Source organism: Passer montanus, unplaced genomic scaffold (genome assembly GCF_014805655.1).
Source record: "Passer montanus isolate IOZ18808 unplaced genomic scaffold, ASM1480565v1 scaffold433, whole genome shotgun sequence".
In the NCBI taxonomy this organism is placed as follows: Eukaryota; Metazoa; Chordata; class Aves; order Passeriformes; family Passeridae; genus Passer; species Passer montanus.
The window spans coordinates 1,928-29,072 of NW_024369185.1; the positions used below are offsets into that span (position 1 = coordinate 1,928).

Here is a 27,145-nt window from a genome sequence, read left to right on the forward strand (position 1 = left end):
TCTCTGAATTCCCTCCCCAGACCCAAAACTGCCCCAAGTGTGCCCCAGAAATGTCTCCCTGGACATCAAAGAGCTCTCCCATGCCCCTCTCTGAGAAAAAGATGATGAAAAAGATGACAAAATGACTGGGCATATTACTAATTACCATAAAGAGGAAGAAATGAATAGCCAATAGACATTAATTAATTAAGGGAATTGTGTTACGTAGAACCAAAGAACATTCCTTTTCTTGGCTACTAAAAATGTGCAAATTTTTTATGCAAATATAAAAATGAGGTAAGAAAAATCAATACTATTATAAATAGAAAAGTATATGATAAATGTATGCATAATTAAATAATAACAAAAATAATGCGTAACAGAATAAAATAAAAGAATCAATTACATGAACATTTTTAGATTATTTGGCAAGTCAGTCCCAGATGGTGATGTCAGGCATGGTGAGGCTGGAGGTGAGGAGCATGTTGTCCAAACAGGGTCAGCCCAAATGGGGCTCATTCTTCTCTATTCTCAGATCTCCTAAGTGTGAGAAACAGGGATACATTCAGCATCAACAAAACTTGAGGAATGGTTCTTTCAGCTGTCCTCTGAACTGAAAAATAAAAAAAAACAAAAACACTCGTGATTAAAAAAAATAAAACCAAACAAAAATCATGAGGTACACTTTGTAATCTCTCTCCTTAACAGAACTCCAAACTGACTCCAATCCCTGCACAAGCCCAATTCCAGGGAGCATGGACACACTTCAAGAAAGAAATTTTGAAAGAGCAGGAACAGCCTGTCTCACTGTGCCAAAAAGTGAGGTAGCGAGTAAAATGACTGGCTGTCAGGGCATGGAGCTTTTTCCAGGAACTCGGGGAAAAAAAGCAGATGCAAAATATTTGGACAGAGGGGCAGGCAACTCAGCAAATGCTTAAGGATGTTGTAGGTTATGCAGAAAGAAAAACAGAGAGGTGAAAGCTCAATTCGAGCTTAACCTGGCTTCTGTGAAGAATAATAAGAATGTTTTTGTAAATACATTAATGGCAAAAGGAGGGACAAATACAACCTCCATTCTTTATTGGATGTGGGGGGGAATACACTAACTAAAGCTGAGGAATAGGCTGAGGTACTTCACCCCTTCTTTGCCTCAGTTTTAAACAATAAGACAGGCCATCCTCAGGACAAGTGTTCTCCTGAGGTGGTAGATGGGCACAGGGAGCAGAACAGGCCCCTGTAATCCAGGAGGAAGCAGCTGGGCACCTGCTGAGCCACTCAGATGCTCACAGGTGTCTCTGGGAGCAGATGGGATCCATTCTAGAGGGAGGAGGGAGCTGGTGGATGAGCTCCCCAAGCTGCTCTCCATCATTTACCATCAGTCCTGGCTCAGCAGGGAGGTCCCAGAGGAGTGGAGGTGCCAATGTGCGCCCATCCCCAAGCAGGGCTGGAAGGAGAATCTGGGGAACTGTTGTGGTGTGTTGTTCATTTTCATTGAACTTGGTTTGTTCTGTTACCGCTATTTCTAATAATGGTTCGGTCTGGGAATTCCCCTCCCTCCCCAGTTAGCCCCTCCCCAGCATAAGAGCTGTCAGTTTGTTGTCTCCTCCCCCATTTCCTTGGATGTCTTCTGTTAACCCTTCCCCAATCTCCCACTGACCCCTCCCCTTTTTCCAGAAAGTTCTTCTCCCTGCAGTGGGCGATTGGACCAGGAACAAGAGTCCCTCCCTCCTACCTTTCCTATTCGCTAGCCGGTGTGTCTATTATGATTTTGCTCCCTCCTAAGTTCTCCCTTATTGGTTATTGTATTGTCCCCACCCTATTGTTCCACCCCCTTTATATACTATTGTATCCCCCTTGCTTCTCATCTTCTCTCAGCTGGGTCCCCTGGAGACAATAAACCTTCAGACTTTGCTCCCGAGAGGAGTCCCTCTTTTCTTCACTCTCTTTGCCTCTTTGCTGCTCACCGCTGCCTCCTGCTGAGGCGCTCCCCGGACGCTTCTGGCACATCTGGGAAGTGCCCCCCCCGCTGTCAGCTGCTGTGCCTCAGCTCGGCTGGTGCAATCTCCTCCCCTAGCCGGGGGAGTAGAGGATTTGGACAGCAGCGTGGCGGGGAACTCCAGGCCTGTCAGCCTGACCTCGGTGCCCGGCAAGGTTATGGAACAGATCACCTTGAGTGCCATCACAGGGCACCCACAGGATGGCTGAGGGATCAAAGCCAGCCAGCGTGGATTTCAATATCTGCACTGATGATCTGCATGAGGGGACTGAGACCAGCATCAGCTGGTCCAGGGCCCAAATCAACAAGGTGAGGCAGAACAAGACCAAGTGCCGGGTCCTGCACTTTGGCCACAACAACCCCTGCAGCGCTACAGGCTGGGGACAGAGTGGCTGGAGAGTGGCCAGGCAGAAAGGGACCTGGGGGCACTGATGGACAGCAGGCTGGACATGAGGCAGCAGTGTGCCCAGGTGGCCAAGAAGGCCAATGGTTCCAGGCCTGGATCAGGAATGGTGTGGCCAGCAGGAGCAGGGCAGGGATTCTTCCCCTGTGTTCGGTACTGGTGAGGGAGCACCTCAAGTGCTGTGTCCAGTTCTGGGACCCCAATTTAGGAAGGACATGGAGGGGCTGGAGTGTGTCTAGAGAAAAGCAACAAGGCTGCTGTGGGGTCTGGAACACAAGTCCTGTGAGGAGTTGCTGAGGGAGCTGGGGTTGTTTATCCTGGAGAAGAGGAGGCTCAGGGAGACAAGGCAGTGTCAGGGCACTGGTTGGACTTGATGTTCTTGAAGGACTTTTCCAACTTTTCTGATTCCGTGATTCTCTGAAACCACCCTTGGAGCAGTTGCAGGATGAGCCCTGGGCCTCCTCTGCAGAAGCTCCAGCAGCCCAGGTGCCTCAGCTTCTCCTCAGAGGCCCAAAGCCCATCCTGTCAGTGCTGCAGAGCCTCTGCAGCTCCTCCTCACTGCCCAGAACAGGGAGCCCCACAGGCAGACACAGCAGCCCAGATGTGCCCCCTGGCCTGTGGTGCCTCTGGCAAGGGAGCAGCACGAGGCACTGCAGGAGCCTGCAGACAATTCCTGCAGCACTTGTAGGATGATCCTGCCTTGAGCTCCTGGTTCCTCAGGCTGTAGATGAGGGGGTTCAGGGCTGGAGGCAGCACTGAATGCAGAACTGACAGGGCCAGGTCCAGGAATGGGCAGGACATGGACGGGGGCTTCAGGTGGGCAAATGTGCCAGTGCTGATGAACAGAGAGACCACAGCCAAGTGAGGGAGGCAGGTGGAAAAGGCTTTGTGCCGCCCCTGCTCAGAGGGGATCCTCAGCACAGCCCTGAAGATCTGCACATAGGAGCAAACAGTGAATATAAAAAACCCAAATGCTAAACCGGCACTAACCAATAGGAGCCCAATTTCCCTGAGGGAGGATTATGAGCAGGAGAGCTTGAGGATCTGTGGGATTTCACAGAATAACTGGCCCAAGGCATTGCCATGGCACAGGGGCAGGGAAAATGTATTGGCCGTGTGCAGCAGTGGATACAGAAAGGCACTGGCCCAGGCAGCTGCTGCCATGTGGGCACAAGCTCTGCTGCCCAGGAGGGTCCCGTAGTGCAGGGGTTTGCAGATGGACACATAGCACTTGTAGCACGTGATGGTCAGGAGGAAATAGTCTGCTGACATGAAAAATACAAACAGAAAGAGCTGTGCAGCACATACTTTATAGGAGATGTCCCTGGAGTCCCAGAGGGAATTGTGCATGGCTTTGGGGACAGTGGCGCAGATGGAGCCCAGGTCGCTGAGGGCCAGGTTGAGCAGGAAGAAGAACATGGGCGTGTGCAGGTGGTGGCTGCAGGCTACGGCGCTGATGATGAGGCCGTTGCCCAGGAGGGCAGCCAGGGAGATGCCCAGCAAGAGGCAGAAGTGCAGGAGCTGCAGCTGCCGCGTGTCTGCCAATGCCAGCAGGAGGAAGTGGCTGATGGAGCTGCTGTTGGACATTTGCTGCCTCCGGCCATTGGGAGCTGTTCATGGGGAAAATTCAGTGACAGGTTAGGAGAAACGTCTTCCAGCAAAATCAAAGCCTTTTCCCACAGACCCTTCACCTGTAACACTCTGAGACCTTTTGATTTTCTAGGAGATTTTCCTTCAGCTTCAAGTGGGGAGCCCTAGTTAGCTGGACTTCAGGTTCAGGGCAGCTACACGCAGGGTTTTTATAATTCAGCCTTGCTGTGCAGACGTGGGAGGGGGACAGGGACCTGTCCTCGTGTTCCACTTTGAAACCCTGTTAACCTGTCAGCATCTGCACTCCCAATGCCAGAGAACAGGAATGGTAAGGTCTCTTTAAATGTTCTAGAATTTTTACAGCTTTTCTTCATCTCCCCTGCTGACTATTTTTGGATGTCAGAAGCTCTCGGGATTTCTGCTGCCCTCAGGGAGAACAGAGAGAGTTCTCTGAGGCAAGGTGGTGAGTGGAGAGGGAGGGGAGAAGGTCTGTCTCCCTGTCCTCTTCCAGGATTCTCTGGGCTTTCACCTTTCCCAGACAGAGGATGATCACCCTCTCATGTTTCCTTTAAAAACCATCCTGACACTGTTGAGAGCAGATGGATCCCCCAGAGTCCACCAAATGTCCATTCCCATCTCAAGGTCTCAGCCCCACATTTGTCTCCAAGGACACACGGGGCCCATTTCACCAACCCAACAGCATTTTCTTGTCATAGACCTTCTGTGTCTCCCCCTGGGTCTTTCAGATAACACAGAGATGCTATAGGACAGGTTTGCATCCTGGAGGGAAGCTCAAAGCTTGGAAGGAAATCTCAGGGAGACATCCAGGTGTCCTAATGATGGCATTGGATGAAGGGAGATGCAGCTCCTTGCCTGGCTGCACTGACAGCATTGCCCAGAGCCGGGCGCTGGGCACAGCATCACCCTGAGCCAGCTGTGCCCCCTCCCAGAGCCCCCAGGGCCGGGCAGCTGCTCCCAGCCCTGTGCTCTGCAGAGGGAACTGGGCCCGGGGCTGCAGAGCTGCCCCACGGCTCTGCTGCAGCTCTGCCTGCACAGGAGGGGCTTCACGCCTTGGAGCCCCGGCCCTGAGGGCAGAGGCTTGGCTGGGGGACAGGAGGGAGGGGGCTTGTTCAGAGGCTGGGGCTGCACTGGTGGCTGAAAACACTTCAGGAAACTCCTGTGGACTTACAGAGCACCCAAAACTACAGATCAGGTCTCTCAGTGTCAAAACCCAGGACATACCTCTGAATGCCCTGGATGGCTCAAAATCCTGGCAGGGGCTCAGAGATCCTGGCAGGAAGCCAAAGACACTTGGGAATTTGATCTCAACCCATGGAGAAAATTACCAACTTTATATGAAGAATTACAAGTCACAAAAGTTTAAGTAGCATAACAGTAGTTGACACAGGGCGAAAGGTGGAATTTTGAAAAATTTTACTATGGGGATCTAGGGGGCAAGATTTAGGGATTTGCCGTTGTCCTGTTCTTCTTCCTTCTTCTTCCTAGCCTCCATCTTCCTGGTGATGGTGGCACTTTGGGATTGGTGTAGAGTAGAAAGTCACTGTCTAACATAGGTGATAGGTATTGGAACATAACTGTAAATATCGAATACGTAGGTTATAGTATAAAAGACAACACCATCCCTGTGGGTGGGGAGCGTGCCTCAGACTGACCTGCTGAACAGACCCTGGCAGGCCAGACAGAAAATGTTTTAGATAAGAAATAATAAACTACCTTGAGAACAACAGCCAAAGACTTCTGACTCCTTCTTCGACAGCTGGGTTGGGGAAAAAGAGACTTTTAACACTCCTCGGGGTCACCTTGACCAGAGGAGATCCCCAGATCTCAGATACTTGTCAAAATTAATAATTTTATAATATTTTATCCTTTCCATTGCACAGGAGAAGGAAGTTGGAAACAACCTCAGGAAACTTCCTTGTCTTTATAAATACTGTTATCTTGAAAATTTTCTGGAAACGATCTGAAGTTCTCTGCCTGCCCTCCTCCACACCAGACATACACTGAGTTGTACTCACAGTCTGTAGGCATTGGGATGTTCCAGCTTCAGGAGATCACTGCAGGAGCTGCAGCAGCCTTGTCCTGCAGCCAGAGGTTCCTGTGCCAAGGGCAGGCAGTGATTCTGCCCCAGGCACTTCTCAGCACCTTCCCAGCCCTGACTGATTGAAGATCTCTGTGCCTCTGTGCTGTGCCCGGGGTGGCTGCAAGGAGTGGCCCAGCCCTCCTGGGCTAGGAGAGGAGCTGCTCCTCAGGAGAAATGTCATTTTGAAGCTCTTCTTGGTTGCCAGGATGTGCCACTATTCCAGGAGCCTGGCCCAGCTCAGCAGCACAACAACAGAAAAGGGACTTTAATGACCCTCTCGGGGCTTTGATGTTTTGTCCAGGAGACTCAGTCCCTGAGAGAGTCTTCAAAAAGCTTCTCAAGAATTCAAATTCAGTTTGAAACTCCAAAGTTTCTTGACGTTTTAATGGGTCCCACTGAAGGACACAACTGAGAAAGTGTCCCCAGGTTCCAGTTAGGTCAGAACATTGGAGGCAGTGATGACAGATGAGCAAACATGATAGTGCTGAGGAACATGGAGACCACAGCCAGGTGAGGAAGGCAGGTGTAAAAGGAATCAAGGGGATCTTGTTATGCTCTGGAACCTCATGGAATGATGACAGATGAGCAAAAATGATAGTGCTGAGGAACATGGAGACCACAGCCAGGTGAGGAAGGCAGGTGGAAAAGGCTTTGTGCTGTCCCTGATCAGCGGGGATCCTCAGCATGGCCCTGAAGATCTGCACGTAGGCAAAAACAATGAACACAAAACAACCAAAACCTCAGGCCTGAATAAATTATGTCCTCTCAAACACCAAATTAGTGTTAAGGAGCCTTTTTGTGGTATTTTGGAGGTTTGGTGACAGCAGAGGCTGACAGAACCAAGGAGTCAACTGTGACAGTGTGCAACCTGATGGAACAAAGGGTCCATGTGGTACAGTGGCACCTCATGGAACCAAAAGTCCATTGTATCAGAGCAAGGCCTCGTGGAACACAGGAGACCATTGTTGACAGTGTGGAAGCTAATGGAGCCGTGGGTTCATTGTGACAGTGTGGGGCTGCATGGAACCAATGGTCCATTGGGACAGCCTTGACACACTGCAGGCGCCTTGGAACCAAGGGTCCATGGGATATTGGAGGGCTTCATGGAACCATGGAGAACATTATGACCCTTTGGAACCTACTGGAACATAGGGGCCATTGTGACTCTGTAGGGCCTCATGGGATCACAGGGACCATAGTGACACTGTGGGGCTCTATGGGACAAAGGGGACATAGTGACATCATGGAACAAAGGAGGCCATTGCTATGCTATGGGATATAATGGAATCAAGGAGGTTCTTGTGACACTGCAAGGCCTCATGGAACCAACGGGCCATGGAGGCTATGTGGGGCCTCATGGAACCAAGAGCACAATAGTGACTCTGGGGCTCCAAAAGACCAAGGGCTTATTCTTATGGTGCAGAACCAACGAGACCATTGTGACATCACAGGGCATCATGGAGCCGAGGGTGCACTGGGACACAGCACTGCTCATGAAACCGTGGAGGCCATTTTACACTTTGAAGCCTTGTGAAACCAAAGGGCCATTGTGGCACTTTGCATCCCCATAGAACCAAGGAGTCCATTGTGACACTATGAGGCCCTATTGGGCCAAAGGGCAGTTGTGGCACTGTGTGGCACCATGGAACCATGGAGACCACCTGGCCCCATGGAACTAAGGACTCATGGAACAATGTGGGACTCATGGAACCAAAGGTCCATTGTGACATTGCAGGGCCTCATGGAATACTGGAGGCCATTGTGACACTTCAAGGCCCCATTGAACAAAGGGACTCTGCAGGACCTTGTGGAACCAAGGAGACAACTGTGACATTCCAAGGCTTCATGGAAGCAAGGGGGCACCACTGTGACGCTACAGGGCCCAATGGAAGTAAGGGGCCAGTGTGACACAGCTGGACCTCATGCAGCCAAGGGGCCACTGGGATCCTGAGGAGCCCAAAAGAACCAAGGGGCCATGTGACACTCTGTGGCCTCATGGAACCAAGGGGCCATTTTGTCATTGTGCAGCTCCATATAACAAAGGAGGGCACTGTGACACAGGAAAGTCTCATGGGAAGCAAGGGACCATTGTGACCCTATGGTGCCCCATGGAAACAAGGGGCCAGTGTGACACACCAGGGCCTCATGGAACCAAGGATCCAATACGACACCACCATTGTGACCCTACGGAGCCCTGTGGATCCAAGGGAACAGGTAACAGGTCTGGTTGGCTTTTCCAGACCGGTTCAACTGACCTTAGCGTGTTGAGGGTCTGTTCTGATGTGCCCCTGAAATACTGGGGCTCTGTGCTTTCCTTTCTATGGAAAGGAACTGTCCCTCCTGCCCAGGCACCCATTGTGGGAAAACAGGACTCCTGTATGACTAACCAATATGATTAAGCAGAAGCCATTTATTGTTTACATTATGCATTTATACATTCTAACCCTACTGCACACGCTGATCACGCTCTTCTTCATTGGTGCCTCCACCTTCTCCATGCATTCTGTGCACTTCTCAGAGTATGTGACTGGTTACAGTCCAGGTGGCTCACAGCCTTCTGTTATCTAGTTCTTGTGGTCTTGGTATTGTGTTTCTCAGCCTCTTCTTTCTTAATTTTGCACAGTTTATGTCTTAGTAACCTTGATGAATTCCAGAGGGCTCTGATAAGAATAGCTACAAGCGGTATGGCTGGTGCACAGTGTGGCCTAAGTGGTTCAGATACATTGCTACATTTGGCCTAATTCCCAACCTTTTGCATATGTCCAATTTTTTACCACCTCTGGTTGTGATACACCAGTGATTCTCCACACCTGATCTACTCCCTCCCTCCTATGGCTTTCCTCTGGCTCCTACCCATTTCGCAAAGAATAAAGTAAAATTACTTAATTGGAATACCAATTAAACATGTACAGAAGGGATCTGGCATGGCTAAGGACAAACAAAAGGAGTCCACCCCAGTAGCATTGGCCCAAGTAAGCCACATATTCTGCTGATGCCATCCTGGTGGGTCAATTTCTTCTGCACTACCGATGTTGCCACATATTACAAGTAACAGAGGGAGACTTCCAAAAACCTGCACATCTAATTTAAGACAATACTTCATCCATATCATTGGCAAAAAAAACCCCTTTCCATGTGAGATCAGGGATAAAATCCAAACTGACTGTGCCTTTTGCTCTTTGCACTCTTCTCCTATTCCTTCTCCTTTGGTTCTTCTCTTCCCACTTTCACTTTCTTTGTTGCCACTGCTCAAGTCTAACTCCTCAAGTCCCAGGGATAAATATTCCTTTTCCACATTCAATAGCCTTGATCTTATTCTCTCTTTTTTCTTGAGCTTCCAGACTTTGTTATGATGCCACTGAACACACTGCCTCAACTGCTCCTGAGTGTCAGACAAGCTCAGCGCTTCTTGACACATCTGTGTCAACTCAAAGAGGGAAACCACAGGAGTTCCACCAAAATAAAAGTAGCCTTAGCCCCCTATGAAGTGGAAGTATCTGAGAAAGGAGAGAGGATCATCCAGATTCTGCTGGAAGCTGGCTTCGCCATCAAGAAGAGCAAAGTCAAGGGACCTGCCCGAGACATCCAGTTCCTGGGAATAAAGTGGCAAGATGGACAGCGTCAGATTTCAGCTGAGGTGAACAATAAGACCACCATGAAGTCTCCATCGACCAACAAGAAGGAAACACAAGCTTTCCTCGGTGCCTTAGGCTTTTGGAGAATGCACATTCCCGAGTACAGCCAGATTGGGAGCCCTCTCTCCCTGGTCACACACAAGATGAATGATTTCCACTGGGGCCTTGAGCAGCAACAAGCCTGTGCCCAGATTAACAGGAGATCGCTCATGCAGTAGCCCTTGGCCCAGTCAGGACAGAACCAGAGGTGAAGAATGTGCTTTACTCTGAAGCTGGGAGCAATGGCTTGTCCTGGAGCCTTTGGCAGAAGATGTCTGGGAAGACTCGAGGCTGACCACTGGGATTCTGGAGCCGAAGTTGAAGAGGGTCCAAAGCCAACTACACTCCTACAGAGAAGGAAATCTTGGCCTCCTATGAAAAAGTTCAAGCGGCCCTGGAGGTGATTGGCACGGAAACACAACTCCTCCTGGCACCCCAGCTACTAGTGCTGGGGTGGATGCTTAAAGGAAATGTTCCCACTACCCACCATGCCACCAATGCCACATGGAGCAAATGGATTGCTCTCCACACAGCGTGCCCGTATTGGAAACCTGAATTGCCCTGGGTTTTTGGAGATAATTACAAACTGGCCAGAAGGTGAAATCTTTGATCTCACTGATGAAAAGGAGCAGGAACAAGTGACACAGCCTCCACCGTACAACCAACTACCAGCAGAGGAAACACACTATGCTCTTTCCATTGACGGCTCCTGTTGCACCGTAGGGATGAACCAGAAGTGGAAAGCAGCCGTGTGGAGCCCCACACGACAGGTTGCACAAGCTACCAAAGGAGAAGGTGGATCACGTCAACTTACTGAACTCAAGGCCGTTGAGCTGGCCCTGGACATTGCTGAAAGAGGGGTGAGCAAAACTCTACCTTTAGACTGATTTGTAGATGGTAGCCAATGCTCTGTGGGGCTGGCTGGAAAGGTGGCAGCGTAGGGGAAAATCAGTCTGGGCTGCTGATGAATGGAAAGACATTGACACTCAGGTAGAGAAGCTACCTGTGAAAGTCAGTCATGTAGTTGTCCATGTCCCTGATAGTCAGGCTAATGAGGAACACCAAAACAATGAGCAGGTAGATCAGGCGGCAAAGACAGAGGTATCAAAGACAGACTTAGATTGGTAGCATAAGGGGGAGTTGTTCCTAGCTTGATGGGCCCATGATGCCTCAGGTCATCAGGGTAGAGATGCCACCTCTAAGTGGGCACGAGACTGAGGGGTGGATCTAACCAAGGACGGTATTTCTCAGGTTATCCATGACTGTGAGACACGTGCTGCCATCAAACAGGCCAAGCGAGTGAAGCCCCTGTGGTATGGTGGGCAGTGGTCCAAGTACAAGTATGGGGAGGCCTGGCAGATTGACAACATCACACTGCCCCAGACACGCCAAGGCAAGCGCTACGTGCTGACCATGGTGGAAATCACCACGGGATGGATGGAGACCTACCCTGTGCCTCACGCTACTGCCCAGAACACCATTCTGGGCTTGGAAAAGCAAGTCCTGTGGAGGCATGGTACCCCTGAGAGTCCGCCAACAGGACTCATTTCAAGAACAGCCTTATCAACACCTGGGCTAGGAAACATGGCACTGAGTGGGTGTACCATATTCCTCAGCATGCACCAGTGGCTGGGAAAGCTGAGCAGTGCAATGGCCTGCTTAAAACCACCCTGAAGGCACTGGGTGGGGGGACTTTCAAGAACTGGGAGATTAATTTAGCAAAGGCCACATGGTTAGTGACACCCGAGGTTCCACTAACCAAGCAGACCCTTCCCAATCTGAGCCCTTGCAAACAACAGATGGAGATAAGCTTCCAGGGGTACATAGGAGAGGTATGCTGGGGAAAACTGTTTGGGTTAATTCAGCCTCCAGCAAAGACAATCCCATCCGTGGGGTTTTCTTCACTCAGGGTCCATGTTGCACCTGGTGAGTGATGCAAAAGGATGGAGAGACCCAATGTATACCTCAAGGGGACCTTGTTCTTGGGAGAACTACCCATGACACTCTGACTGTATCTGGATCTGCATGTATAGATGTATGTAATTTTTAAAGGTTTAAACGTTCTCTCTTTATCACCTGTATAATTTCTTCCCATTGAGTTGCTAAGGGGAACTGATGGCTTGAGCTGGATGGGGAATGGAAACTAGGTTTTTTGGGAGTTTCTCTGGCTGGCATTGGAGACATAGGCTGGGGAGGGAATTCACCACCAATGCGAGACTGCATCTCTGCTGCCTTCTCCTACCACCACCACAACCCAGCAGGGAACCTTTCTTCTCCTGCTCGGCCTTGCATTCCCTTCCCCTGCCCGGACATCCCGCAGGTTCCAGCACTTGCTGTGGAGTTTCTGATACATATCATCTAATGACTTGGGATTTTCTGCTCATCCCTGCCATTCCAGCCTGCTGCTTCCGAGAGTCCTGTCGGGGCACCGGGATCGGCGGCCCCAGGGTTTGTGAAGCCAAGCCTCTCCCCCATCCCTCCCGGTCTGGGCCCAGCCGCCATTGCCACGCGCTCCCCGAGCCCGCGCCGCAGCGCCCCCTGCAGCCCCGCGGGGATCCCTGCACGGCCCCGCCCACCGGGAGCCACCAGCGCCCCTGCTGGCTGCGAGCGGAACTGCACCGCAGGGAAAGCGCCGCGGCCGAAGGGCTGGGACTGGGTTCCTGCTCTGTGATTGTCAGTGCTGCAGCTGCTGGTGTTTGGTTTGCCTTGTTACACATAGGGGTAAATAACTGTTATTGCTATTCCTGTATCTTTGCCTGAGAACCCCTTAATCTCAAAATTATAATAATTCAAAGCGGCAGGGGTTTGCATTCTCCATTCCAAGCGAGGCTATCATGCCTTCCCTAGCAGACAGCTGTCTTGTAAACCAAGACAAGGTGTTTCAGTGCCATGGATCACAGAATGGGCCATGGATAATTTCCATGTTCCCCACGGAAGTACTGTCCCTCCCCATCCCCTCTGAGGAGCTGAGCAGGAGGAGCTCACAGGGCAGTTCACCTGCAGAGCAGCTTTTGCTTTACGACGGATGAAAGTCTGCTTAATAATGGTTTTGCTCACCTGGGTTCTTCTCCAGCTATGCAATGGCAAGCAGAGTTTCATGATATATGGCAATGTTTACATCTTCCCCACTTTGAATTCCTTGGAAGAGCTGACAGAGGATCTTCTTCAACACAGCTTCCAGGGCCGTTGCAATTTCCTCCTCTTTGTTTCCTGTGAGGAAAGAATAAGGTCACAGGGTCACTGATATTTCCTCCTTGAGCAGAAGACAAGCTATCTGACACAAGCATGCCCAAAGGACACACTTTGTGTCCTGCCTGAGCCAGGCCCAGGGGCACAGTCTGGGGCCAGCCAGGCCCACACTGGAGCCTGTGCCCCAGCTGACCCTTCCCCTTCCCCTTCCCAGCACCAGCTCCTGCAGGCAGAGCTGCTCTCCACAGGCCCTGTGCTCACAGACACATCCAGGCTCTGCTCAGGGAACCTCCTCTCCCTGCTCATCATCATCAGGGAAACAAGGCTGAGCTCACGCGTGCCCCAGCATGGGACCAGGAGTGGGGCAGCAGGAGAAGGGCAGGGGGGAAAGGGAGAGAAACGGGGACAGGACTTCAAGGGGGGGACCCTTAGCAAGTATCAGACAGTGAGAGAACTCCCAGAACACACCCTCTGCAAAGGAGAGGGACTTTGACCACTTGCACCTGCAGAGAACACTTCAGCATGGGGCTGTGTGGCTGCAGCTCTCTGGCTACAAAGAGCAACTTTCCCAGGCATTGTGCTGGAAAAGGCTGTAAGAAGATCAGAGAAAAGAAAGAGAAATAATTCTTATCTTCACTTGCTGCACCAGTTGTTGTGAACATCTGGAATGTGTTATGGAGATTTGTCTACCAAAAGGTGGTTTCTTAATTAGCCAATGATGATGGTGTTTGGGCTGGAGGACCAATTAGGTTCACCTGTATTTTAACTGTCTATAAAAGCAATGGGTTTCTTTATAGGAACACACCCTCTGCACAGGTGAGGGACTGAAGAGGGACTTGGACCACCTGCGCCTGCAGACAACACTTCAGCATAGGGGTGTTTCAGTGCCATGGATCACAGAAGCTGTTCCCCATGGAAGGACTGTCCCTCCCCATCCCCTCTGAGGAGCTGAGCAGGAGGAGCTCACAGGGTGGTTGGCCTGTAGAGCAGCTTCTGCCTTCAGATGGATGAAAGTCTGCTTGGCAAGGACCCTGCTCACCTGTCTTCATCTCCAGTTCTGCTCTGAAAAGCTGAAGCTCATCCTTTATGGCCTCTGGCCATTCCTCTACATCTTCTTGAAGAGTTCGAATTCTTCGCGAGAGCTGCCGGAGGCTCGTATTCAACTTGGCTTCCAGGGTCCTTGCAATTTCCTCCTCTTTGTTTTCTGTGATGAAAGAACAATGTCACAGGGTCACTGATGTTCCCTACTTGAGCAGGACACCAACCATCTGACACAAGCACGCCCAAGACGCTGATTTAACCTCCCTGGCAGAGGGTCTCTCCTCAGGGCTCTCCTGTGGGTGGTTTTTTCCTTCCTCATTCACCCTTAGAGATCCTCACCTCACAGGCATTCCAGTTGGCCATGAAGGCACAATCTGGAAATGGTTTTCCCTTTACCCTCACACTTTTAGCAGGGAGGGGACAAGAAACCCAGGACACATTTTCATCCCTTTTCAACATCTCCTTCATGCTTTCTCTAGCCCAATATATGAAGAGCTCCAGCTTTGAAGTGGGCCACACAATTCCAAGCCCACAATGGTTTGAGCCAGCAGGAATTGCAGGGGTTTGCCTGGACTCTCCTGGGCTGCTCCTTGCCCTGGCTTTGCTGGCTGCAGCTGGAGCACAAACAGGACCCAGGGTCAGGGAAGGCCAATTGTTCCTCAGCTGTCCCTGCCCTGGGGCCAGAGGCTGTTCCCAACACACTTTGTGTCCTGCCTGAGCCAGGCCCAGGGGCACAGTCTGGGGCCAGCAGGCCCACACTGGAGCCTGTGCCCCAGCTGACCCTTCCCCTTCCCAGCACCAGCTCCTGCAGGCAGAGCTGCTCTCCACAGGCCCTGTGCTCACAGACACATCCAGGCTCTGCTCAGGGAACCTCCTCTCCCTGGCCATGCTAAATTCCAAGTGACCCTTGAGGGAATGACATTCCCCTGCCAGCATGCCAGCTGGAAAGAGCTGGGGGCAGGAGAACAGCTGGCCTTAGAATCCAGGGGTGGGATCCAGCAGAGGCCAGGCTATCCAGGTCTGTGCTGTGGGAAAAGCCCACTGCTGGGACATCTCTGCACCCTGGGATCCCGGGGTCCTGGCCATCTGCATGGGGATGGCAACACAACAAAGGACTGGCTGGAGGCCTTTGAAAATGGGAATTTAGGGACAGGTGGGAATGCTTGAATTGTCTGCACTGGGCCCTCACCTCTGGATCTCCTTCCTGCTTGGCAGGGTTTAGTTTCCAGGTAGTGTGGGCAAGGACTGGCAATCACCTGCACAGAAAGGTTTCTGCCTTTTGTCCTTTAGTTAAACCCAGGGTGACATTCATCCTTTAGTGGTCAACAAAAGGAAAGGAAATGCCAGAAGGGATGTGCTATGCCTTTGAAATTGTTACGAATTGCAAGGAACACCCCCTGCCAGAGTAGGACATATCCCTTGTCAAAGGTCACCCCTCTGACCAAACTGACCCCACCCCAAAGCCAGGCCTTCTGCTGGGCTCTGGAAGGGGCTCTGCAGGTAACGTGCTGAGGGGAGAGGCCTCCACTGGCCTCACTTCTCTCAGGGATAACACATCCCATCCCATCCCAAGGGTTCCCAAGGATGGCCACAGACAAGAGCAATGGGATCCAGTACACTTACTGATTGCGTCGAACATCATTTTTATGCACTTCTTAGCTGTATCCCACGCCGTTTCTGGACATCAGGTACATATGAAAATAAAATCAAAAGGAAAAATGGGACATTTAACAAGGGCCTTTCCTCAAGGAACTTCAGGACTGCACTGAGCAGGTTTTAGTGCAGAACACATCCCACAGCTGGCCCAGAGCCATGAGCTCCTGTGGACCAGGAGCCCCACAGCAGTGCTGGGGGGTTCCTGACCCTCAGGACCCACTGAGGCTCTCATGGGCCAGGGAGCTGCCTCAGCTGCCACAGCACTCAGGCACCACACAGGTGCCTCAGTCCCACCAGAGCACAGCCATCCATGACAGGGTGAGGCTCTTCTGCCTCACACTCCAGGAATGGAGACACAGCTATATACAAAAGATGCCCAGTGGACAGACCTCCACTGGCCTCACTTCTCTCAGGGATAACACATCCCATCCCATCCCAAGGGTTCCCAAGGATGGCCACAGACAAGAGCAATGGGATCCAGTACACTTACTGATTGCGTCGAATATCATTTTTATGCATTTCTTAGCTATATCCCACGCCGTTACTGGACATCAGGTGCACATGCAAATAAAATCAAAAGGAAAAACAGGACATTTAACAAGGGCCTTTCCCCAAGGACCTCCAGGACTGCACTGAGCAGGTTTTAATACAGAACACATCCCACAGCTGGCCCAGAGCCATGAGCTTCTGTGGACCAGAAGCCCCCCAGCAGTGCTGGGGTGTTCCTGACCCTCAGGACCCACTGAGGCTCTCGTGGGCCAGGGAGCTGCCTCTGCTGGCACAGCACTCAGGCACCACACAGGTGCCTCAGTCCCACCAGAGCACAGCCATCCATGACAGGGTGAGGCTCTTCTGCCTCACACTCCAGGAGTGGAGACACAGCTATATACAAAAGAGGGAGATTCCCTAAATGGGAATCTATTCCATTCCACGAAGAACTATGCAAAGCATTTAATGGTTATGGATGTCAATCTCCGTATTTTAAATATCTAGTATAAGTAACTTTCTCAGCTCATGTGCTTGTCCCCCATGATCTTCGCTATATGTCCCTCCTCCTATCACCCACAGAGCTTCTTCTGTGGGAATCAATTTGGAAAAAACAAGTAAAAGCATTAGTAAAAAATTACAAAACCGAGGGTAGGTTAGCTCATTTTACAGTAGAGCATTTGAGCGGGGAAGGACCATTTGAAAATCCACAAGACCAAGCCCCCAGCCATTTTAGAGGACATTAAAAATGCTGCCCAGAATGCTTTATTCCAAACACGGGATGGTACCACTCCACAACAAAGTTTCACTGACATTTGTCAGAGCATTGGTGAGACATTTATTGAATTCATAGACAGACTAAAAGACACTATTGATAAACAAGTTGATTGCCCAAGGGCTAGAGTAGAGCTGCTCAGTAAACTATCAGCGTCCAACGTGAATGAGGAATGCAAAAACATTCTAAGAGTATTCCCTCCAGACCCTGAACCCACCATTCAGCAAATGGTGGAAGCCTGTACCCATCTCACAACTACAGAACATACGGTAGCACTGGCAGCCAGCAAAGGAGTAGCTGAAGTATTTGTGGCATAAAATAAACAAAATATGAGATGATCTAGGTGTGAGGAACAAGGCCACTTCTAGGTGGAACGTGATAAAGACTTTTTGCAGAGACACCCCTGCACTGGTTGCTCCCTTCTGCTGCATGCTTAGACTGTAAAGAACATTTTAAACACCGTCCCCAGTTTCAGTATCACGAGCAGATGCAGCATCAGCTGTCTCAACAGCAACAGCAGGGAAACTTCCAGCAAAGCGCAGGGTGGCCCTGTGCAATGACACCAAATGCCAAGGCGTTCCGTCCCTCTTTCCCCACCATCCCAGAAAATCAAGGCACCGAGAGACTGTGACGACAAGAAAGAGAACCAACTCTCCCAGACCTACCAATATGTTCAGGCAAGGATGTGAATAAGGAATGCAAAAAAATTCTAAGAGAATTCCCTCCAGACCCTGAACCCACCATTCAGCAAATGGTGGAAGCCTGTACCCATCTCACAACTACAGAACATACGGTAGCACTGGCAGCCAGCAAAGGAGTAGCTGAAGTATTTGTGGCATAAAATAAACAAAATATGAGATGATCTAGGTGTGAGGAACAAGGCCACTTCTAGGTGGAACGTGATAAAGACTTTTTGCAGAGACACCCCTGCACTGGTTGCTCCCTTCTGCTGCATGCTTAGACTGTAAAGAACATTTTAAACACCGTCCCCAGTTTCAGTATCACGAGCAGATGCAGCATCAGCTGTCTCAACAGCAACAGCAGGGAAACTTCCAGCAAAGCGCAGGGTGGCCCTGTGCAATGACACCAAATGCCAAGGCGTTCCGTCCCTCTTTCCCCACCATCCCAGAAAATCAAGGCACCGAGAGACTGTGACGACAAGAAAGAGAACCAACTCTCCCAGACCTACCAATATGTTCAGGCAAGGACACACCACATCCTGGTAAGGGCCCTTTCCAAGCTACTGAATTCCAACTGGTGAATTTGGACCTTCTGATAGACCAAAGGACATTTTAATCACAGGGGACTCTATTAACGGACCAGACAATTTGCAAGTACTTCCTGAACTCCAAACTGCGGGACCAAGGGATGAAATTACTGTGACTGTCTCATGTGTAGACCCACCTTGGTATTTATCTAAGGGCACACCTATAGCCCAAGGTTTCCTCACACCCACATGGACTGACATGATGCCAAAAAACCCTAAAGTTGTTTGGGCAGAGATTGTGGGCCAAGACAGACCTCTTATAGAGTGTGGCTTGTTTAACAAAGGGGACAAAGTTTATCTTCCAGGTGTAGCAGATACCAGAGAGGACGTGACCATCATTGCCCCCTCCAAATGGCCACAGGACTGGGAAGGGGTGCCAGCCAATTGAGACATCTCTGGAATTAGAGGAGCTGCCATCTCTATGCGGAGCAAACAGACAATTCTTATCCAAGGACCTGAGGGTCAGGTAGCCACAGTAAGACCTTCTGTGGTAAGGGCACCTTTTACCTTATGGGGCAGAGACCTATTGTCTCAACAGGGAGCAAGGCTAGAAATCCCCTCACTGCCACGGGATTTCTAGCTGGGGCCACTGTGGGATGCCCTACCACACCACTCACATGGAAAACTGATGAACCAGTGTGGGTTGATCAGTGGCCCCCTCAGAAGTAAAGTAAAGGTGCTCGAATCCCTTGTGCAGGAGCAGTTTTCCAAAGTTCCAGCCCTTGGAATATCCCTGTCTTTGTCATCCGTAAACCAGTCAAAAACAAGGGGAGGCTCCTGCAAGACCTCAGGAAGGTCAATGAGGTCATTGAAGACATAGGCCCTCTGCAGTTCGGTCTACCCTCACCCTCAATGCTCCCAAGAGACTGGAAATTGGCAGGCATTGATATCAGAGATTGCTTTTTTAACTTCCCTCTCCATCCCAGAGATGCCCCAAAGATTTCCATTTTCCATCCCATCAATTAACAGACAAGACCCTCTCAAAAGGTGTCAATGGGAAGTTCTCCCCCAAAGAATGAAAAATTCACCAGCTATCCGCCAAATGTTTGTGAGTTGCATTGTCTTGCCCATTCAAGAAAAATTTCCTGATGCCACAATTTTTCACTCTATGGATGATATTTTAATATGCACTGAGACTGACTACTATTTGGAGACTGTTCTCAAAAAGACTTTTCAAGCCATTGAAGGAGCAGGATTTGAAATTGCTACAGAGAAGATTCAGTGCACCTGCCCACGGACCTATCTAGGACTGTGGATCAGCGAAAGAACCATTGTACCCAGCAGCTCACCATCAAGGACAACCTGAGAACCCTGAGAGAGTTGCATCAGCTATGTGGGAGCTTCAGCTGGGTTTGTTCACTGCTGGGGATCACAACTGAGCACCTTGCACCCCTTTTCAAACTCCCGAGAGGCTGCAATGACCGTATCAGATTCATTTTCCATCCCATCAATTAACAGACAAGACCCTCTCAAAAGGTGTCAATGGGAAGTTCTCCCCCAAAGAATGAAAAATTCACCAGCTATCCACCAAATGTTTGTGAGTTGCATTGTCTTGCCCATTCAAGAAAAATTTCCTGATGCCACAATTTTTCACTCTATGGATGATATTTTAATATGCACTGAGACTGACTACTATTTGGAGACTGTTCTCAAAAAGACTTTTCAAGCCATTGAAGGAGCAGGATTTGAAATTGCTACAGAGAAGATTCAGTGCACCTGCCCACGGACCTATCTAGGACTGTGGATCAGCGAAAGAACCATTGTACCCAGCAGCTCACCATCAAGGACAACCTGAGAACCCTGAGAGAGTTGCATCAGCTATGTGGGAGCTTCAGCTGGGTTTGTTCACTGCTGGGGATCACAACTGAGCACCTTGCACCCCTTTTCAAACTCCCGAGAGGCTGCAATGACCTCGACTCACCACAAACAATCACACTGGAAGCCCAGGTAGCAATCCAAAAGGTATCAGAGGCACTGTCCACGAGACAAGTCCACTGTGCTTGAGATGACCTTGACTCACCACAACAATCACACTGGAAGCCCAGGTAGCGATCCAAAAGGTATCAGAGGCACTGTCCACGAGACAAGTCCACTGTGCTGACCCTACCCTGCCTTACCAATTTGTCATCTTGGGTAAGTCACCCAAGTTTCATGGGCTCATTTTTCAGTGGGACCCCACTCTGAAGGATCAGCTTTTAGTCATGGAGTGGCTGTTCCGATTGCACAACCACATAAGATTAAGACAATCACTACACCCCAGGAGCTGATGGCTCAGCTCATTATAAAAGTCAGACTCAAAACCCTAGCAGAGTGTGAGTTCAATACATTTACCTCCCAGTGACATCAGGTGAACTGGAAGCTTTGCTCCAGACCAGTGAACACCTCCAGTTTGCTCTTGACAGCTACCCAAGTCAAATCTCTATCCACCTACAGAAACATACACTATTTAATGATTGTTTTAATTTGGTCCCAAAATCATTAAGGAGTTGTACTCCTTTAAAGGCATGGACTGTTTTTACTGATGGCTTCAGAAAATCCCAGAAGTCACTTATGACTTGGAAAAATCCTGACACTCAGGAGTGGGAGTCTGATCTTCAAATTATTCAGGGATCCCCACAAATTGCAGAATTAGCAGCCATTCTCAGAGCCTTTGAGAAGTTCAAACAACCCTTGAATCTGGGTACTGATTGGGCTTATGTTGCTGAAAGAGCAGAACATTCCTGGTTAAAGGAAGTGCCAAACCCAGATTGATACAGCTTGCTTTCAAAGTTAACACACCTCCTCTCCCACTGAGAGCAACCATATCACATTAGGCATGTGAGGTCACACACTCATCTCCCAGGACTGATTACAGAAGGCAACTGGAGAGCAGATGTCTTAGCCATGGCAGTGCAGACCACCCTACCACACATTTTTAATCAGGCTAAATTGAGCCATCCGTTTTCTCACCAAAATGCACCAGCCCTTGTCCGTATGTTTAAAACCACAAGGGAATAGGCGAGAGCAATTGTGGGCTCCTGCCCCAATTGCCAGGAGTTTGCTTTGCCTTCCATGGGGGCTGGGGTTAACCCCCAAGGCCTCGAAAGTTTACAATTGTGGCAAACAGATATTACACACTATGCACCCTTTGGGAGACAGGAATATATTCAGGTGTCCATAGATGCATTCTCCAGGGCTATATTCACAGCTGCCCACACAGGAGAAAAGGCCAAAGAGGTTATCAAACATTTTCTTCTAGGAATCCTAGAAGAATGCCATCCTAGGCATTCCGCAAGCCATCAAAACAGATAATGGTCCTGCTTACCCCTCCAAAATTTTCCAATAATTCTTAGATCAGTGGGGGGTGAAACACACCACTGGCGTATCCCATTCCCCAACAGGGAAATCTACTGTAGAGAGGGCTCACTGTATATTCAAGAGAGTCCTTGATCAGCAGCGTAGGGGAGTTGAAACCCTACCAAATGTAAAAGGATTATGTAAGGCTCCTTATGTCATCAGTTTTCTTAACAAATCATTCATGGAGCCAAAACCCTCCATTGTCAGGCACATCTCAAAGTACCTTGAGCTCAGCTGACAGAGAAACCCCCTGTGCTGATCAAAGAGCCCGAATGCAAGCGAATAATGGGCCCGTTCCCATTAGTAACTTGGGGCAGAGGCTATGCTTGCGTGTCACAGAATCTGGCCCAGGGTGGATTCCCAGCAAGAATGTCATGCTGTTCATCAATTCGCCAAGTGCAGCTCCCAGAGACACTTCCCCGGAACCCCAGAGACAGCATAGAGATCAAGCTCAGGAGGTGTGGAGGAGAAGAAGGAGAAAGACTGTAAATGCAGATGTTTGTCACAGAAGAAGAAGGTGTGGAGGAGAAGGAGAAAGACTGTAAACGCAGATGTTTGTCACAGAAGAAGATGACTCTCCACTGCTCCAGAAGATCATAAGACTCTTTGTTGCATTTTATTCACTCTTTGTTTTTCACTGTTACCCCTCTTTAGCTGGTTTTACTGCTACCTCTCTTGAGTTTGTTGCACTGTTACCCCCTCTTGTTTTCCCACCCCTTTTCTACTCAGTAAAAACTGAGGGGATAAGAAGAGAAGATTTGAGGGACTGTTAAAATTATGTAAGTCTAAAAACCCATTTTTTCAAACTCATAGATCAACTCAACACCCCCAGGCATCCTGCCATGTTTCTGGTGGCAGGGAATCCCCAACTCTTCCAGACAGGATTTTGGATGCTCCTCGTCTTTCCAGCAGCTGGTGCGTGGATTGTCCCTCAGCCCAATCAGAACATCTGGATCACACTAGCCAAGACTTTACAGCAAGACAACCTATGCCTGTCCATGGGTAGCGTGGACAAGACCCTGTTCACATGCCTGGTAGGGGTCCTCTAGCAGCAAATGAATACCCATATACAGATAAGAAACCCAATCTGGTAGACACTTGGGACGGGTGGACCAAGACCCTACCTTGAACACCAGAGGAACCCCAAGAATTAGAGCTGTTGGGGTCTTCTAAAGCTCATTACTGTGACCAATTTCAGTATTAACCTCCAGACCAACACCTGACCCACCTTAAACTTATTAAGTCTACCCACAGGAAAGATGCAAGCCCATTTAATAAAAATTATACCTCTCCAAATTGGTGCAATTAAACCAGTCCCACACTTTCTTCATCCTCACTCCATCCCAAAGTGCTGCCCCAGGGAGTGTTTCTTATCTGTGGAGATCGAGTATGGGCCAGGATCCCCTCACGCCTTCAAGAGGGTCCTGCAGCCTTGGCCAGCTTACTACCCTCACCCCAAACGTAACTTTACTCCAAAATTGGAAACAAAAAAAGGAAATTGGCATGCCAAAAGAGATCATATACTGAATTTGATGAAAATTGTCATAGCCAAGTTTACAATTGGAAGAAAGAAAAGAGAGCCGTAGTCTCACTATTTTTACCTTGGGGGGCCACAGCTAAGGCTCTCGGTGAGCTTTCTCACCTAGAGTGTTGCCTTAGTAAGCAGGCAAACACTGCCTCCACTGCAGTCAGTGACCTGCTTAGTGACACTGAGACTACCAGGCACGCAACACTGCAAAACCAAGGGGCCCGTTCCCATTAGTAACTTGGGGCAGAGGCTATGCTTGCGTGTCACAGAATCTGGCCCAGGGTGGATTCCCAGCAAGAATGTCATGCTGTTCATTGAATCGCCACATGCGGCTCCCAGAGACACTTCCCCGGAACCCCAGAGACAGCATAGAGATCAAGCTCAGGAGGTGTGGAGGAGAAGAAGGAGAAAGACTGTAAATGCAGATGTTTGTCACAGAAGAAGATGACTCTCCACCACTCCAGAAGATCATAAGACTCTCTGTTGCATTTTATTCACTCTGTTTTGCACTGTTACCCCTCTTTAGCTGGTTTCACTACTACCTCTCTTGAGTTTGTTGCACTGTTACCCCCTCTTGTTTTCCCACCCCTTTTCTACTCAGTAAAAACTGAGGGGATAAGAAGAGAAGATTTGAGGGACTGTTAAAATTATGTAAGTCTAAAAACCCATTTTTTCAAACTCATAGATCAACTCAACACCCCCAGGCATCCTGCCATGTTTCTGGTGGCAGGGAATCCCCAACTCTTCCAGACAGGATTTTGGATGCTCCTCGTCTTTCCAGCAGCTGGTGCGTGGATTGTCCCTCAGCCCAATCAGAACATCTGGATCACACTAGCCAAGACTTTACAGCAAGACAACCTATGCCTGTCCATGGGTAGCGTGGACAAGACCCTGTTCACATGCCTGGTAGGGGTCCTCTAGCAGCAAATGAATACCCATATACAGATAAGAAACCCAATCTGGTAGACACTTGGGACGGGTGGACCAAGACCCTACCTTGAGCACCAGAGGAACCCCAAGAATTAGAGCTGTTGGGGTCTTCTAAAGCTCATTACTGTGACCAATTTCAGTATTAACCTCCAGACCAACACCTGACCCACCTTAAACTTATTAAGTCTACCCACAGGAAAGATGCAAGCCCATTTAATAAAAATTATACCTCTCCAAATTGGTGCAATTAAACCAGTCCCACACTTTCTTCATCCTCACTCCATCCCAAAGTGCTGCCCCAGGGAGTGTTTCTTATCTGTGGAGATCGAGTATGGGCCAGGATCCCCTCACGCCTTCAAGAGGGTCCTGCAGCCTTGGCCAGCTTACTACCCTCACCCCAAACGTAACTTTACTCCAAAATTGGAAACAAAAAAAGGAAATTGGCATGCCAAAAGAGATCATATACTGAATTTGATGAAAATTGTCATAGCCAAGTTTACAATTGGAAGAAAGAAAAGAGAGCCGTAGTCTCACTATTTTTACCTTGGGGGGCCACAGCTAAGGCTCTCGGTGAGCTTTCTCACCTAGAGTGTTGCCTTAGTAAGCAGGCAAACACTGCCTCCACTGCAGTCAGTGACCTGCTTAGTGACACTGAGACTACCAGGCACGCAACACTGCAAAACCAAGCAGCAATAGACTTTTTACTGCTTGCCCATGGACATGGCTGCCAAGACTTGGAAGGGATGTGCTGCCTCAACCTTTCTTCATACTCAAAATCTACCCATGCAAGCATCCAGAAGCTGAGAGAACAAATTAACAAGGACTTAAAGGTGGAAAAGAACTCAGATTGGATGAATGAACTTTTCTGACAATGGGGGTTGACGAGATGGGTTTCATCTTTTGTTAAAGGAATTTTTTCAATTGCAGTCATTGTTTTTATCATTTTACACGTTTCCCTGTTTATTTACTTCCCCATGGACTCTTGCTTAACACTGATCCATCCCACTTCCCCTTATGTCCCAACTTCCCCTGGTTTCTCCTTTCCCTGTTCCCTCATTGGTTGTGGTACCCCTGGTGGCTGGCCCCGTCTTCCCCTAAGGCCAATGCCTTTTACCCTGTCCTTTGTACCGCCCCCGTGCCCTCCCATCCTTAAGAGTGTGCAAAGCACATGCCCAGATCTTTTAACCCTGGTTTCCCTTTGGTGTGCCACAATTAACCTCGAGCACATGCCCAGATCTTTTTGCCCCTGCTTTCCCTTTGGTGTGCCACAATTAACCTCGCTGGAACTGACCATACAAAAAGGCCCTTCTACCTCTCTTCGCTGAGCTAGTGGTGGTGAGTGTGGTGTGTGGACTTGACGGCTTTGCCTGAATGCTAACCCAAGTGGCCTTTCCACAGGAGATGCTTATTGGGAACAGATATAGGTAGGAGCAACCACCATCTAAACCTGCGCCACTACACCCCTGCTAGAGTAGGATGTGTCCCTGCTCAAACAAGGTCACCCCTGTGACAAAACTGATCCCACCCCAAAGGCCAGGCCTTCTGCTGGGCTCTGGAAGGCATTCTGCAGGCAACATACCCAGAGGACAGACCTCTACTGGCCTCACTTCTCTCAGGGATAACACATCCCATCCCATCCAAAGAGTTCCCAAGGATGGCCACAGACAAGAGCAATGGGGTCCAGCACACTTACTGATTCTGTTGAATATCTTTTTTATCCATTCCTTAGCTTTATCCCATGCCGTTCCTGGACATCAGGTACATATGAAAAGGAAATCAAAAAGAAAAACAGGACATTTAACAAGGGCCTTTCCCCAAGGAACTCCAGGACTGCACTGAGCAGGTTTTAATGCAGAACACATCCCACAGCTGGCCCAGGAGCCATGAGCTCCTGTGGACCAGGAGCCCCCCAGCAGTGCTGGGGTTTTCCTGACCCTCAGGACCCACTGAGGCTCTCCTGGGCCAGGGAGCTGCCTCAGCTGGCACAGCACTCAGGCACCACTCAGGTGCCTCAGTCCCACCAGAGCACAGCCATCCATGACAGGGTGAGACTCTTCTGTCTCACACTCCACGAGTGGAGAGGGACCTGCCAGGACCCTTCACTGTCCCTTGGCACATTCATTTCAGCCTGACCCTCAAAGCCCTGCTCAGCAATAACCCCCGCTAGAGTAGGACGTGTCCCTCGTGAAAGGTCACCACTGTGACCAAACTGATCCCAATCCAAAGGCCAGGCCTTCTGCTGGGCTCTGGAAGGGGTTCTGCAGGCAACGTGCTCAGGGCAGAGACCTCCACTGGCCTCACTTTTCTCAGGGATAACACATCCCATCCCATCCCATCCCATCCCATCCCATCCCATCCCATCCCATCCCATCCCATTCCAAGGGGTCCAAAGGATGGAAACAGACAAGAGCAATGGGATCCATGATTCCACTCTTGCTTATGGACCTACTAGAGTCTCCTTGGGCCTGCCTTGACCAGCTCATTTCTTCTAGCCACTGCTTTGCCTGAAAAGAAAAAAAAAATGAAAAAGAGGAAGCTTCACTACAATATTTTCCTAAGGATTTAAAAAGCACATTTCAGAGCTTTTTAGGGACACATACGTCCCTTATACTACTCAAACCACTGATCTACTCAGGGTTTTTTAATTTACTCATTTTCCTTCCATCACTATCTAAGCAAGTAATACAACTCTTAGCAAAAAATTTTAGCCATGTCCTCGTTTCTTGTTACCTGTGTCCTTTTTTCAATATTCACTCTGACTGAGGATTAGAAATAGAGAAGTGCCAGCAGGGACCCAAGAGAAGTCACAGCCCCAGGGCCCATGGCTGTGCCACGGGTCTAACTGAAGGTCAGACAGGAGATGCCAGGGGTGATTTCCCAGCTTTGAACCCTGCTCTATCTCCTCCTCTTTGCTATTTTACTCTGGTCTGAAAGGAGTGAAAGCATATAAATGGTGTAAATCACCCAGTGTTTGAGGGGTTTTCTACTGAAAGCAGAGCAATAGCTCTCAAATGGCTTCTCAAACAGTAACAGTGAATAGGTGATGTGCACATGGAGCTGTCCTGGATGTGCCTCTGCCATTAATATGACTGAAGAGTTCACATAAAGCCCAGGACATCGTTCTCCAGTTGCCACCACAGGCAAACCAGAGTCAACTTGGGGACGATTGCTTTGCTGTCTTAGCAATTCCCAAC

At 49.6% G+C, this 27,145-nt stretch overlaps 1 protein-coding gene and 2 long non-coding RNA genes across 7 annotated transcripts; all 3 read right to left on the reverse strand.

The window, feature by feature from the left end:
* Window positions 1-256: 256 nt before the first annotated feature.
* On the reverse strand, window positions 257-6,140 carry LOC120507552 (olfactory receptor 14I1-like). 4 transcript variants are annotated; one of them, XM_039720360.1, is made up of 3 exons: window positions 6,005-6,113; window positions 3,687-3,988; window positions 257-519 (listed from the first exon to the last, which is right to left on the reverse strand). In XM_039720360.1, the coding sequence occupies exons 1-3, from the start codon at window positions 6,015-6,017 to the stop codon at window positions 511-513; spliced, it is 324 nt and encodes a 107-aa protein (XP_039576294.1). In that variant the 5' UTR covers window positions 6,018-6,113; the 3' UTR covers window positions 257-510. The 4 variants fall into 4 exon arrangements, 2 of the variants coding, with proteins under 2 accessions (XP_039576294.1, XP_039576292.1); XM_039720358.1 differs by having other exon boundaries at window positions 257-592; XR_005628791.1 differs by lacking the exons at window positions 257-519; window positions 3,687-3,988 and adding exons at window positions 5,120-5,152; window positions 5,744-5,745 and having other exon boundaries at window positions 6,005-6,140.
* A 508-nt stretch (window positions 6,141-6,648) lies between these two features.
* Window positions 6,649-14,157, reverse strand: LOC120507553. Of its 2 annotated transcripts, none has more exons than XR_005628794.1 (3): window positions 13,972-14,157; window positions 12,801-12,953; window positions 6,649-6,767 (listed from the first exon to the last, which is right to left on the reverse strand). It is a non-coding gene; the product is annotated as an uncharacterized LOC120507553 (long non-coding RNA). The 2 variants fall into 2 exon arrangements; XR_005628793.1 differs by lacking the exon at window positions 6,649-6,767 and adding an exon at window positions 9,553-9,661.
* Window positions 14,158-16,068: 1,911 nt separating this feature from the next.
* Window positions 16,069-26,482, reverse strand: LOC120507554. The gene is made up of 3 exons (XR_005628795.1): window positions 26,401-26,482; window positions 25,645-25,698; window positions 16,069-16,173 (listed from the first exon to the last, which is right to left on the reverse strand). It is a non-coding gene; the product is annotated as an uncharacterized LOC120507554 (long non-coding RNA).
* Between the last annotated feature and the right edge of the window lie 663 nt (window positions 26,483-27,145).